The 15,366-nt window shown below is 51.0% G+C and overlaps 1 protein-coding gene across 1 annotated transcript in view; it reads right to left on the bottom strand.

Annotated features, from left to right (window-relative positions):
- The window catches only part of HFM1 (helicase for meiosis 1), a 2,890,879-nt gene that overhangs the window by 2,637,733 nt on the left and 237,780 nt on the right, over nucleotides 1–15,366 (bottom strand). Inside the window, exon 4 of the mRNA XM_086925623.1 lies at nucleotides 973–1,211. Coding sequence (XP_086781749.1) covers nucleotides 973–1,211 — 239 coding nt within the window. The remainder of the gene's footprint in view (nucleotides 1–972; nucleotides 1,212–15,366) is intronic.

The raw sequence follows: 15,366 nt of genomic DNA, 5'->3' as shown, positions 1-15,366 counted from the left end.
ATGAAATCTCCAATACTGTAGTAACATAAGATATCTCTTTCTGATGTTCCTTCATTTCATCTCTAAATTAATGTGTGCTCATACCGTCATTATCTAAACTTGTAGTAATCAATATTAAGCCCTTGTTAAAGTTGTTATAGAAATAAGCCTGAAAACAATCTGGGCACGGGTTTCCTCCACCACAAAGTCTTTTAACCGATTAACTGTGGCGGCAATTCCGCCGCGGTGTGGCAGTTTAATTGAGTGGGCGGGGCCGTGTCGGCCAACGAACATGCGCAGCACTACAGAGGTAGTGTTCTATTAGGTCCATTCTCAGATTATTTCTTTCAATTGAGGATATTCTGAGAAGCATGACTCCCCCCATAAGCTGTCTGATTTGTGTACCATCAATTTCTTCCCATTCTGCAGTCTTATTGTCTTGGGAAATGACTGTACCCTCTGCCTTTTATACTTGATTATAACAGGGAACCTGGGTTAGGAAGGGTGGTGACCTGGGAGGCACATGAGGTTAAGCTATCCCACAAAGAAACTAGTTACCTTAGAAACATCAAATAGCTAAAAGGCCTTTGACACCCTATAGGAATATAATAAGCGTACACTTCCCTCTTGGAATCTAAGAGGCTTGGCATTAGTTATAATAAGATTGCAAATAGGCAAAGTACATTTATTTCAGAAAACACTCTTGTTTGAATGTATGCACTGGGGGATAGACGAATCGGTGTTTAAAGTGGCTACTAAGTTAAGAGAGAGGAATCCAACCAACTGGTACTTAAGAGTAGTAAAATGAATATGAACCTGTCAAGTTTCCTTCCCAAAACTGGGAAGTGTTGCCTTAAAATGACTAGGTGCAACACTATGCTTTGCTAGTAAACTGCTAAGTTGACAATCTGATTCAGACTTGATCCTTAAATACTAAACAAATATGCTATCATATCACTGGACAAACATTTTGAAATGAATAACTATAGCTACCTTGCGTGTGGAATGGCTCTGAGTATGTTGAAAATGAATGTGATTCATGATCACTTGGCTCTTTCCCAGAAGAAAAACTGGCATAATCAAGATCAGGACTTGAATGATGGTGTCCCTCATCACTGTGAGTGGTCTTTAGTGTTCCAACTTTTATTTGCCGTTTTGTACTTCCTGTAGTATCCAATGATTTACTGTGATGATCTGCCTCTTGAAATTGATATTTGTATGTTGTAAACAGTCTGCAATAAGATCATTTATAAGACATGGGTAATCTGTCATATACTGTCATTATATTCCCTTTTGCAATTGGAAAGTTAATATTAGTTCAACAGCCTGTTAGTAAAAGTTACTTCATATTAATTCTAGTTCTGCATCATGGAAATCTACACTGAAGTCATGATTAATCGCATGCATATAAAAAACATAATAAACACAGTGGCTAAAGGAATTTATAGTTAGAATTGGTACAACACCTTACTGTATGTTTAAAATACCTACAAATACAGTTAGAGTGCAGTTATGATTTCGAAATAAAACATAAAGAAAACACTGAAATGTGCAAGTTATGGTTAGGCTCACACAACAGCCATGCAAACCAAATGCAATGCTCACAACTACACCATTAATGGAACAGATGTTATTAGATTGGTGTAAGTCATTTTACCGATTACGCACTCAACCTTGTCAGAGAGAGCTATGAATGTACGGTCATTAATTGGTTTATGTTTGTCAGCCACTGCACTCAACACACTTTAAGAGAACAACACCCACTGCACACAACCTCTAGCCAGGCCACACACCCATCCCTCATTTACCACCCTAACTCCTGCTGGGCAGGCCATAGGTGGTGCAGAGCAGGTGTTTGTTGCAAGGCTTGGCTTCTGGTAAGGACCTGCGCCCAATCTTCCGCTGGACAGTACATGCTCAATGGTGATTCGTTTGCAGACCAGATCCTTCTTCCATTTGTATCCTGTACAGAAAACTCAGCTGAACTGAATTCTATTAAACATGCCATGAAAGCAGAACTTTACCCTAGGAAGTGCCCTTGCTTGGTTTGGTGTAAATCAGTAGTTAAAACCTTTTTGGGGTGGGCTTGAAGAAGTAAAAAAGTTAGAGATATTAGGACTAGAATGGAAAATTTTACAATCTAATTGGTTGAGGAAACTTTTTCTCCCGACTTCAATTTTGGGTTCATGGAACTGAAGCTCATTGACTGGCTGGCCATAAGTTGAGAAAAATGTTGTGACAACCATTATAGGACTTGGGGACCGAGTCTTGAGTCCTTATATATGAAAATTACAGAGCCAAAGAGGAGGGGGGGCATTCTTTGACCTTCTTGCTTATGGGATGGCTCTTTTAAGTGAATAAAAACAACAACAAAAAAGAAATAGATTTTGTCAAGGGGTTGACAGATCCCGAGATAGGGTTACTGTACCCCAGTGCACCTCTAAGGTCCATGAACCCTAACTCAAGGTGCATAAAACTGATGGACCCATTCTGTACCCCATCTCAGGTTTGCAGTACCAGCTAGATCACAGGATTCATCTGTAGGACTATCTGTGGAACAAACACAGGCAACAAATCTGTGTGGCTTCCCAGAATTTGAGGTACGGTCCATAAACCTAAAAAAAAGAGAAATTGAAGAAAAGCAAAGGGCAGCCTCCACTTAGCTGCCTAAAGAAGGCCATGTGAAGTGAAGACTGGCAACCCAGGGAGGTTTGAGCACTATTGCCAACTCTACGTGCACAGGATCAAACGCAGTGAACAGCAGGGTATTGTGTACTTCCATTAAAGTTGGATGTAGAACGTGATAAAAAAAACTGAAATGTAGTGAAAAACCAGGGGGCGTGTCCTGTCAACATGGCTGTGAAGACGTTAGCTCTCTCCTAATCAGGACCCCCCTAATCCTGGTATATTCTGCTGAAAAGAAGTGATCCTGGAAGGCACCCCGACAGCGAAAGTAGGGACACAGAAGATCCCCGCCCGGAGAACGGAGGGAAAGCAAAGGAATTGAGCCCTGAGGCCTGCTCCGGAGGTGTCACAGGCCCAATTGCCCGTGGCCCCGAGGGCACAGGAACACAAGCAGCCATCACGAAAAGCAAACAGCAATCCGGATACCCACCTGGCAGAAGCCGTTGAGGGAAGACAGCATCAATATCAGCAGATGGTGTGGTGAGTGACTTGGCCCGGCTGAATAGGGCAGGCAGACATCGGAGACCCATTTTACAGAGGCCGGGATTGGCATCTGCAGTAGGCCGCGATCCCCAGCAGGCGGGCGAGGGAGTGCTCTGGGAACTCTCTCCCCAGAGAAAATCCAGCAGCTGGGAAGCAGGCGGCCCTGAGGTGGGACCGCGGTAGCCAGCAGGAACACGAGACGGCAACCTTACGGCTGCATCAGGGCGGAGCCAGCGAACTCGGGACTGCAAGGGAGAGGAGTGGTGCCCCGAAAGTGGCAGGGTGAAACCCCCATTCCAGATCGTAATCACAAAACCAGTATAGCTTGTCTCTAGGAGACACATTGGACAAACGCCAAAGCAGAGAAGTTGGCAAAGAAATGGAGGGGTCAGTAATACGCAAAATAAGTGTGATCAATTAAGAATTGATAACATCCCTTAAGGCACTCAAAACTGGTATAATCCTCCTAAGTTAACCCATGTCGTTTTCGTTTTAGATGCTCCCTGATGAAGGGCGGTTGCCCGAAATGCATTGGAGATGGATGTAATAATATATACCTGTGGAGTTGGATTGAATTCTTTTTGAAATAAAAACTTTATTGACAATGGATTCCAAGTAAACATTTTCAACAAACTGAAAATAAATTCTTGAAAAGCACCGATGTTTACTTGTTGAATAACTTAGGAGGATTACACCAGTTTTGAGTGCCTTAAGGGATGTTATCAATTCTTAATTGATCACACTTATTTTGCTTGTTATACCATTCGCCCCTGGGTGGTGGGCGATACCTAAAGAGCACCTACAAAATTGAACATTTTCTTGGAACTTATTTCTACCTCGGCCAGTGCACGGGCCTATTGCATATTGGGGTCAGTAATACCACACCACTTATTCATCCTTTGCTAGAGGGGTCTTGATATGGGTGGCACCGGGGGTCCCATTTGCCCTGAAATTGATGAAAGTTGACGTAGACAGCAGGTACATACTTATCCAGGGCACACTGGATGGGCGGGAGTTGGTAATACTGAATTCCTATGGCCCGGACATAGATGACGCAATCTTTTACACCACACAGTAGGAACAGACACCTTTTGGGTGGGGGACTTTAAATGTGCGATGGTTGGGAGACTGGACCGCCACCCGGTCCGTCGGAACACCAAGCCAAGAATGACAGAGACCTTGTCAGAAGTGATGTCGCAAATGGGGCTAGGAGATATCTGGCATGATACACACCCTGGGAGGCAGGAGTGTACGTGCTACTCGGCCACACATGGAACCTATAATAGGCTAGATAGGATACTGGCGCCTTGACTGCCAAGATACTTGTTTGATCATGCACCAGTGTTATGCAAATTTAAGTGGGGGAAGGGGAGCAGGAGCCTCTACTCATGGAGGTTCCCCTCGGAAGTGTTGCAGGACCCGGTGGGGAAACACGTTATAGCTAAAGCCCTGGGGGACTACCTTGAATTCAACTGGAACACGGCTGGAAGCCACGTGGCGGAGTAGGAAGCGATTACGACAGTTCTTAGGGGTCAATGCGTGACTTTTACATGCGGAGTGCAGCACAATCTGCAGGAGACACTCATAGAAAAGGAAAGAGACTTAGCAGCTGTGCAGGGTGAGACGGGGGACTAAGACGGACAGGAAACCGAAACTGAACTACTGAGGCAGGTTACGGAAGCGCGTGACCGATTGGAAAAATACACACTAACATCATACCGACAGCTAGTACATCGGCAAGGGGATGAATCCGGAAAGCTTCTAGTCTGGATTCTAAAGAGAGAGACACCGCGCACAAAGGTGCTTCATCTTGTGAATCCAAGTGGAGGCGGCACGCACACTCAGAGTGATATCGTGCAAGTGTTTAGGGACCATCTTGAGAGGGCATACACATCTCCGGGGGATCCCACCCCAGAGCAACTAGAAGAGTATTTTTAGAGACCTCCTGAAACCGCAACTGGGGGAGGAGGGGAGGAAAACCTTGAACGACCACCTGCTAATAGAAGTACAGATGACTATCAATTGGCTCCCATCTGGGAAAGCACCAGGTAGCGACAGATTCACTGCGGAATTTTACCGGACATTGTCGGCAATGGTGGCATCTCGCCTTCAGACGGTCTATGCAGAGGCCCTTGCGGGAGGGAGCCTTCCTCCCACATTCAGAGAGGGCACTATAGTAATGATTCCGAAGTCAAGAGGGGATACCTCGGATCCGACCTCCTACCGCCCAATCACAATGAAAAACCTAGACATGAAAATGTTGTGTAGGACATTGGCTCAAAGGCTTGGCCCGGAGATAGGCAGAATGGTTAACGCAGACCAATGCAAATTCATACCCATTAGAAATACCACGATGAATATCAGGAGACTTATACATGTCAGGCATGAAGTGGAGGACAGTGATCAAGATATTGCCCTACTATCCATAGATATAGCCATGGCATTTGACACAGTAAACTGGTGTTACCTCCAGACAGTTCTGATGAGAATGGGGTTTGGACCCAGATTCCGGACATGGGTAAAACTACTTTATACAGAACCTACCGCCAGGATCAGGCTGGGGAAATTAATCCCGGCACCCCTTTGGGTGCAAAGGGGTACCAGACACGGGTGCCCACTGTCGCCCCTCCTATTTGTGCTGGCGCAAGAACTGCTGGCTATCAGAGTTAGAAAGAAAATGGGTTGCTATTGGATACAAATTGGTGGAAAAGTGCATTTGATATCGCTATATGCTGACAAAACGTTGTTTTACCTGACGGCGCCGGCGGTGTCGTTGCCACTTTTGTTGGAACACTTCAATACTTTCGGTGATATCTCCGGGTTGCGCATTGACATGCCCAAGTCCTTAATCTTTCCACTTGGTGCCCTGGGTCGCGGAGATCCTCTGGCACTTACCCAATGCCGTTACAGTGGGAAATGGACCAGTTCAGATACCTGGGCATCATGGTCACACACACCGCTCAGAAACGGCAGCAATGCAATATAGAGTGACAGAGGGTTTGGCCCGCTCGGTCAACTTCTGACCCTTTGTTCATTATGGGCTGGGTGGCGGTAGCCAAAATGGTGTTTTACCTCAATGTCTCTATGTCCTTCAGCATTCACTGGATAGACTACCACGGTCAGTATTTAAAAGACTCCATTCCGGGGGCGTGGTCTCGCTATACATGGAGTGAGATGCACGCTATGAGAGCTCCAGGCCGCCGCCACTATTATTAGCAATTTTTAGCTTTACCTTCACGCTGAATGTGGCCCTGGACGGAGCACTTCAACTGCGGAGTGGTTGGTGCTCCCCTTTCTAGGCTTGAAAAGTACTGGTGGTGCTCAAGGGTGACGATCCCGGCGATCCACAAAGAGAGGCCTGGAGGCGATCGGTGCGCCCGCCATCTTGGTCGCCCGGGCCCAGTGTGGCACCTGTCCCTCTCTGCGAGGCCTAGAGACATTGGGGGTCATCTGGTATCCCAGGAGTGCCTACGCGAGCCCCGGCAGCCACCCGACACAGTGAGATCAACTGCTGCCCTGCACCTGGCCCGGAGGCGGCTTGGGCGGTGCGATCTGAGCTGAGCGCTCTGGCAAGAGATGAGGTGTTCGCCATCTTAGGCGCCCGGAGCCCGCTCGGTTGAGCGTACCCCGTCTCTGAGGATTAGAGACGCCTGAGGTTTGCTGCGGCTTCCCGGGTACATAGAGGGGGCTAAAAGGCTGACCTGCTTCTGCGAGACCCCCCGCTGGCCACGTACTGAGGTGGAGAAGAGCCGGCCGGAAGGATGCACGAGGCCTGAGGACAAGCGGCGCGCGCGCCATTTTTGCTGCCTGAACACGGTGCTGCAGCTCCGTTTTCCCCCTTGAAGGTCAATCAATCAATCAATCAATACACTTGTAGAGCGCGCTACTCACCCGTTAGGGTCTGAAGGCGCTGGGGGGGGGGGGGGGGGTGGCGGGGGGGGGGTTTAGATGGGGGGGGAGTGCCGCTACTGCTCGAAGAGCCAGGTCTTGAGGTGTTTCCTGAATGTGAGGTGGTCCTGGTTCAGTCGTAGGTGGGCGGGGAGGGAGTTCCACGTCTTGGCCGCCAGGTAGGAGAATGAATTTCCTCCGGTGGTGGTTCTGCGGATCCGTGGTACGGTGGCGAGGGCGAGGCTGGCGGAGCAGAGTTTGCGTGTTGGAGTGTAGAAGGTGAGGCGGTTGTTGAGGTATTCGGGGCCTATGTCCTGGAGCGCTTTGTGTGCGTGGGTGAAGAGCCTGAAGGTGATCCTTTTGTTGACGGAGAGCCAGTGCAGGTCTCTCAGGTGGGCTGATATGTGGCTGTGGCGGGGGATGTCGAGGATGAGTAGTGCGGATGCGTTCTGTATGCGTTGTAGTCTTTTCTGAAGTTTGACTGTGCTTCCTGCGTATAGGGCATTCCCGTAGTCTAGTCGGCTGATGATGAGGGCCTGGGTGACCGTCTTTCTAGTTCCGGTAGGGATCCACCGGAAGATCTTACGGAGCATGCACAGGGTGTTGAAGCATGAAGATGAGATGGCGTTGACTTGCTTGGTCATCGTGAGAGAGGATTCCAGGATGAATCCTAGGTTGCGTGCGTGGTCAGTGGGTGTCGGTGCGGTGCCCAGTTCTGTGGACCACCAGGAGTCATCCCAGGCGGATGGGGATGGTCCGAGGATGAGGACCTCCGTCTTGTCTGAGTTCAGTTTCAGACGGCTGAGTTTCATCCATTCAGCGACATTTTTCATTCCTTCCTGAGCATGGCGGTGGCTGGGTCTTTGGTTAGGGAGAGTATCAGCTGGGTGTCGTCGGCATATGAGATGATGTTGAGGTTGTGTTTGCGCGCGATGGTGGCGAGGGGGCTCATGTAGATATTGAAGAGGGTTGAGCTGAGCGATGAGCCTTGGGGTACGCCACAGATGATCTCGGTGGCCGCGGAGTGGAAGGGAGGGAGGCGGACTCTCTGGGTTCTGTCGGAGAGGAACAAAGTGACCCAGTCCAGGGCTTTACCTTGGATCCCGGCGTTGTGGAGGCAGGTTGTTAGGGTGTGGTGGCAGACTGTATCAAAGGCGGCTGAGAGGTCTAGGAGGATGAGGGCGGTGGTTTCCCCGTTGTCGAGTAGGGTCCTGATCTCATCGGTGGCTGCGATGAGGGCGGTCTCGGTGCTGTGGTTGGCTCGAAAACTGGACTGGAATGGGTCGAGGGATCCATTGGCCTCGAGGAATGCGGTCAGCTATTTATTGACGATCTTCTCGATCACTTTCGCCGGGAAGGGAAGAAGAGAGATGGGGCAGACGTTTTTGAGGTCTTTAGGGTCCGCTGAGGGTTTCTTCAGTAGGGCATTGATCTCTGCGTGCTTCCAGCTCTCTGGGAAGGTGGCAGACGCGAGGGAGTTGTTTATGACATTCCGTAGGTGGGGAGCGATGATGGTGTCGGCTTTGTTGAAGATGTGGTGAGGGCATGGGTCGGAAGGAGAGCCGGAGTGGATGGTGTTCATAGCGTGGGCCGTGTCTTCGGTGCTGATGGGAGTCCAAGCGCTGAGGGTGGTTGTAGGGAGTGTTGGTTCGGTGGCTGGGGCGGAGTCTGGGCGCCGAAGCTGTTGTGGATATCGGCGATCTTGCGGTGAAAGAACGTGGTGAGGGTGTTGCAGAGGTCTTGCGACAGTGTGATGTCGTTGCTGTTGGCGTTGGGATTGGATAGCTCTTTTACGATGCTGAAGAGTTCCTTGCTGTTGTGTGTGTTGTTGTCCAGCCGTTCTTTGAACGATGTCTTTTTGGTGGTGTGGATCAGCTGGTGGTGTCTGCGGTGGTGTTCTTGAGGGCTGTCATGTTTTCTGTTGTCTGATCGCGGCGGCAGGTTTTCTCGAGGTTTAGGCAGGATTTCTTCGATTCTTTGAGGTTGTCGGTGAACCATGTTGTTTTCCTGTTGCCGGGCTTGACTGGAGGGTTCTTTAGTGGTGCAAGGGTGTTGTCGCAGTTGATGATCCACTGTGTGAGGTTGCGGTCGTTGGTTTCAGTGGTGGTGATAGGTGGGTTCTGGCTCAGTGATGTGGTTAGCTGGTCTGCGGTGACTTTGCTCCAGCATCTATGGGGGATCTGTTGCGGGCGGTGGTGGGATGTGGTCTTCTCAAAGGTGAAGTGGATGCAGCTGTGGTCGGTCCAGTGTAGTGGCTGAAGGCAACGTGGCTGCTGGCAGAGAAGATGGGGTCGAGTGTGTGGCCGGCGTAGTGGGTGGGGTTGTTCTCTAGTTGCTTGAGCCCGAGGTTGGCGAGGTTCTCGAGCAGGGTGGTGGTGTTGTTATCATTGTTGTTCTCCAGGTGGAAGTTCAGGTCCCCTAGGAGGATGTAGTCTGATGAGGCGAGGGCATGTGGGCTGATGAAGTCGGCGATGGCTTCACTGAATTGTGTGCGTGGGCACGGGGATCTGTAGACAAGAGTTCCCCTGAGGGTGGTCTTAGGGGTCGGTGTGGATCTGGAAGTGTAGGTGTTCGGCGGTGGGGAGGGCATCTTCGGAGTTGGTCGTGACGTCGATGGTGTTCCTGTAGATGATGGCGATTCCTCCTCGGGTTTGGTTGACGCAGTCCTTTCGGGTGATCTTGTAGCCGTCCGGGATGGCTATGGCGATGTCGGGGACTGAGGAGGCGTTCATCCAGGTTTCTGTGAGGAAGGCGACGCCTGGTGCTGTTGTATCAAGGAGGTCCCAGAGTTCGACGGTGTGCTTGTGGACGGAGCGGGTGTTGAGCAGGATGCACTTGAGTTGGTTGTTGTTGTTGCCTGGTCTGGGTGGTGGGACGAAGGTTCGGACGCAGGTGAATTGGCAGGTTTGGCAGGAGAAGAGTCCGTGGGTGCGCTTTGGAGTGGTTTGGTAGCAGGTGGCTGGTTGGCCGGTGTTGAGTGCGTGGAGGGTGGTGGTGTCGTATCTCAGTCGGGTTTCATGGGTTCGGCGGGGCCCAGGGTTTCTGGCGCTGGGCACGGTCCAGGCCGGATGGGCGCAGACGGGCTTGCATTTGACGCCCAGAGCCCCGCCCGCTGCGCGACCCTGCGCGGCCTCCACAAGAAGGGCTATGGGAGGGAGGAGCAGCTGGGAGGTGGGAGCGGGGCGGCGAATGGGGCACCAGGGGGGCGGGGCCGCATAAAGGCAGCGGCTGAAAACGCGAGGGAGGGGAGTAGTTGGGGGGCAGGGTGGAGAGGGTACGGGCACTAGGGGGCAACGAAAAAGAATGAGGAGAGCAGTCAAAATAAATGAAAGAAGGAGAGGCAGTGCAATGACACAAAAAAATGAAAAAAGAAAGGCAAGAACAGTCCGAGGCAGGAGAAGAGGACTGCAGCGAAGACAGGCGACACAGCGGGACATCGGCGGCACAGGGGAACCGTGTGGTGGCTGAGGGGGCGACCCACCTGGTGGCAGGGTCAAAGGCCCCTCCCTTTTCCACTGTGCGGCCTCCATAAGAAGGGCTATGGGAGGGAGGAGCAGCTGGGAGCGGGCGGCGAATGGGCCCTAGGGGGGCGGGCCGCAGGGAGGCAGCGTCGGGAAGCGCAAGGGAGGGGAGGGGGTGGGGGGCAGGGTGGGGATGGCACGGGCACTAGGGGTGACGAAAAAGAATGAGGAGAGCAGTCAAAAGAAGTGAAAGAAGGCGAGGCAGTGCAATTGCACAAAAATGAAAAAAGAAAGGCAAGAACAGTCAGAGGCAGGAGGAGAGGACTGCAACGAACCAGGCAACACAGCGGGATAGCGGCGGCACAGGGGACCGTGTGACGGCTGAGGGGGCAACCTACCTGGTGGCAGGGTCAAAGGTCGCTCCCTTTACCACCGCGTGGCCTCCATAAGAAGGGCTATGGGAGGGAGGAGCAGCTGGGAGGCGGGAGCGGGGCGGCGAATGGGACACCAGGGGGGCGGGCCGCCGGAAGGCAGTGGCGAGAAGCGTGAGGGAGGGAAGCGGGTGGGGGGCAGGGTGGGGAGGGTACGGGCACCAGGGGCGACGAAAAAGAATGAGGAGAGCAGTCAAAATAAGTGAAAGAAGGAGAGGCAGTGCAATGGCACAGAAAATGAGAAAAGAAAGGCAAGAACAGTCCGAGGCAGGAGAAGAGGACTGCAACGAACCAGGCGACACAGCGGGACAGCAGCGGCACAAGGGGACCGTGTGGAGGCTGAGGGGGCGACCTACCTGGAGGCAGGGTCAAAAGTCGGGGAGACTGGGAGACCTTCTGCAACCCCTGGGGGGCCTCAGTAGAGCCTGAGGGCAACAGATGCTGTGAGGGCCCAGATCCCTTCTGCTTTGGCTGCTCTTCGCGGGACGCTGCGGGTGACACCCGCCACCTTTGCTGCCAGAGATGTTGAGCGCGGCGGCGGGAAGACAACGCCCGCCATTTTGCAGCCCGAGTGCTGCTTGGACCCTGCCTGGACTTCGATGGCTGACTGGAGGTGGCTGGGCCCTGGCAAACGGGCCCTGCGCAGGTACGGAGGTTGGGGGTGTTGTCGCTGCCACGTGGGGGTTCTATGATGTGCCGTAGATGACCTGAATCTCCTTCACCCCTGCTGCACGCCTGGGACTAGAGTTGCACCTCAGTGGCGATACCCCTGCCCCACTGCCCGCGTCGGCCCTCATTGCTGTGGACCATCCATGCGACCACACGATCCCGACGAGGCATCTTGCCACTGACACCTCACCCCCGCTGCCTTCTTTGGTCTTGGGGACCCTGGTAGAGCCTGAGGGCAAGCAGATGCTGTGAGGGACCAGCCCCCCCCCCCCCCCCCCCCCCGATTTGGCTGCTCTTTGCGGGACGCTGTCGGAGACACTCAACACCTTTGCTGCCTGGGCTGCTGAGAGTGACGGTGGGAAGAGTAAGTCCACCATTTTGCGGCCCGAGTTTTGCTTGGACCCTGACTGGACTTCGGCGGCTGGTTTGAAGTGGCGGGGTCCTGGAGAACGGGCCCTGCGTGGGTACGGGCTGGAGGTGTCTTCGCTGCCTCGTGAGGGTTGTATGACACTGCGTCCTAGATGGCCTGAATCTCCTGCACCCCTGCTGTATGCCTGGGACTTGACTTGCGCAGGTCGGCCCTCCTTGCTGTGGGCCATCCCTGCGACCACATAATCCCAACGGGGCACCTTGCCACTGACACCTCACCCCCGCTGCCTCCTGTGGTCCTTGTTGGGGCTGGAAGTCCCCATCTGCTCCCCTGGTAGAACTCCTGATCAGCGCTGGTGCATAGCGGAGGGGATAAAACGCCACGGTCAGAGCCCCCTCTTCCCTGGTTACTACCTTAAGGGCCCGGAGACATTGGGCCAGCTGCTTGGACATCTGCAAATTCCAATCTTTGAGATTGCTCGGGACTTTTCCCCCTGCCGCTACTGCTGCCACAGCCACTACACAGCTACATCACAGGCGTTGCTCACTTTATTGTCTACGGCACCAACTATTAGCTTGGGGGCCCTGCGGTCCGCCCTCAGTTCTCTTCCTATTGAGCAGGGCCCTGCTGTCTGCTGGGTGATTCATTTCGGTTTGCGTCTTCCTTGAGGCCTTGGAAAGGTGACCCTGCTACGCAACCAACCTGATCCCTGCCCCACTGACGGCCCTATGGCTCTGGAAACCCACTCACGCCTCACAGTCTGTGGAAACAGACCCTCAAATTAATGAGATATTGAGCCTGACTTTCACTTGCCTTGCACGCCGACAGCCACCCGGGCCTTGAAGCGGGACAAGCAGATACACCCAAACTGTGGCAGCTGCTAACAAGGTGGCGCCTCCCGTGGGGTCCACAGTGGCGCAGCACTACTCCTATACGACCATGACTCGGTCAAGGTCCGGGAAAGATCCTTCAGCAACCCCCAAAGAGGTCAACAACCCGGCTGTGTCGGATAACCCGGGGTTCTGATGTGGCGCTAGCGACTGGGGGCCCTTCTGAGCCAGTCACACAAGCTTTCATATTTTTTTTTTTAATATCTTTATTGTTCTGCATTATCTGTCACAGCATTACAACAATTTAAATCATAGAGGTTGTACTCTGCTCACAACATACTGTATATGAAAGGATATGAGGAAAAGAAAGAATGCAGTTTTCTTTGTACATGTATATAATCTCATGCAATACCCTAAACCCCCCTCCCACAACTTTTCCTCGCACTCAGTTCGCTTTTTCCGTACACTCTGTACATGCCTGGGCTATCGATATTTGTTACAGTAACATCCTCAACTTCCGTCACCTATGCTGTCTGCGCTATCTATATTCAATCCAACAACTGCTGCACCCTTCAGTGTGCGATTATAACAGGAGGGGGGGAATGGGCATGTTGTTCTGTGCCTCAGCATCACTATAGTCCCAGTAATGACGCTACGTGCCTACAACTACTCGTTGACATCAAATGCTTCAAATTCTAAAAGTAATGCCTGCCAGTCCATTGATATGTGCGCTCTTCCCTCTGCAGTTCAGCCCCTTCTGCTTTCCCCCACCGTGTCACCTCCCCATGCCAGTCTCCAGGGTCCGGGGGTCTGGTAGACTTCCAGCGTGCGGTTATTGTCCTTTTAGCCAAGAGGAGGGCCAGATCCGTGAATCGTGTGGGGGTACTTTTCTTTTTTTCATTAGGGCCTAGGCCTAGTATACAATATTCCGGGGAGGTGTATAGTCTTGCGGGGGCGATCGTATTCAGGGCCTTATGTATCGTTACCCAGTAATGACCCAATCAGGGGCATGTCCACAACATATGTAGCAAGCCAGCATTCGATACCAAGCACCGAGGACATGTATCTGCTGCATCAGGGAACATAATATGCAGCCGGTGCGGGGTAAGGTACACTCTATGCAGAATCATTAGTTGTATGAATTTAAATTTAGGGTTCTGTGACACCCGTTTGGGGAATTTCGGTATCTTGTCCCATTTCTTATCTCTGAACACTCATCCCATGTCCCGGTCCCATCTTTCCCGAATGGGTTATAAGGAGATCGCCCTGCCAGCGGTATCCCATACGCCAACCATTTCGTCAGGTGACTGCCATTCCCCATTAAGTATTGCATGGTGAGGAGCGAGTTCGTAGATGGCTCGATTCCATCCCGTGCCCAGGTTGTGCTAATGTAGTGTGTCACATGTGCATGCAGTAAAAACAAAGCATCGGGAGCCTGGTGTGCTCAGGTAAATTCCATATAGGTCATTAGCCTGCCATCTGCAAAGAAGTCACCTATGTTTGCAACGCCTGAATCATTCCACGGTTGAAGCGCGCGCTCTGTAAATGTCCCTGACCTAAGGGGCAGGTCAAGTAGAGGTATGGTGGGTGCATAAGGGGTCTTTGTGCCTGTGTACTTGATAGTGCTTTCGCAATATGGCGTTTGAGTCAGCTCTAGAGAAAAGCGAACCAAATTGGATTTCTCTGCAGAACTAAAGTTGCACAGAGTGGCCTGCGTCTGAGGGATAGAGGAAGCAGCCGTACAGCCATTGATAGACGCTCGTGAATAAGGAGTATCTACGTTCGTGAACCTTATTTTTTTTTTCCATATTGAAAATCGAGCGGATACCTGATATTTACTATTGGAGAATACATATAGTTTTGGAGGCCATATACTACGACGGATTTTTCACTAGCCCGAGTCCTGATGAGGCCCGTACTCAGTGGGCTGAAACACGTCGACATTTTGCTTAAGAAGACTCCAGCCAAAATACTTTAAGTTGTGGAAATATATTTAATACGGAGTAAGGAATTAAGAGAGGTTTAAAGGATATAGACCGTTTATACTCCTTGTTTCAGGTCTGGTTGATCTTACTTTAGAGGAATGCTGAGTTTTTACATGTAGTGAGCATCCTTTTGTAAAAAATTGGGCTACAATATTTGAAAAGAAACATCAATGGATCAATGTATGTATATTGTATGTATATGTATGTGTAAAAAGTGATGTATATATATATGTTTGTTTGTTCTTATATCTCAAAATGGGTTTTGAAATTACATAAACCTAAATTTAATTTTGTTCCAATTTACTTGAAAAATAAATAAGAAAAATAGAACGTTGTGTGTTCGGTTTGGAGGTGGGAAGTGCAACAAAAACAAGTTTTAGAATAGACTTTTTTTCAGATTATATATTTCTCTTAGGAGGAGACAATTCAGTTATCTCACCTATTACTGAGAGTATGTTAATTATGTCCTAGGCATCATTTGATTTATATGTGCAGTAAAAACAAAGCATCGGGAGCCTGGTGTGCTCGTGTAAATTCCATATAGGTCATTAGCCTGCCATCGGCAAAGAAGTCACCTATATTTGC

This window comes from Lissotriton vulgaris, chromosome 1_1 (genome assembly GCF_964263255.1).
Source record: "Lissotriton vulgaris chromosome 1_1, aLisVul1.2, whole genome shotgun sequence".
Classification (NCBI taxonomy): Eukaryota; Metazoa; Chordata; class Amphibia; order Caudata; family Salamandridae; genus Lissotriton; species Lissotriton vulgaris.
The sequence above is the reverse complement of the archived record's forward strand: the minus strand, read 5'-3'. Positions and strand labels throughout refer to the sequence as shown.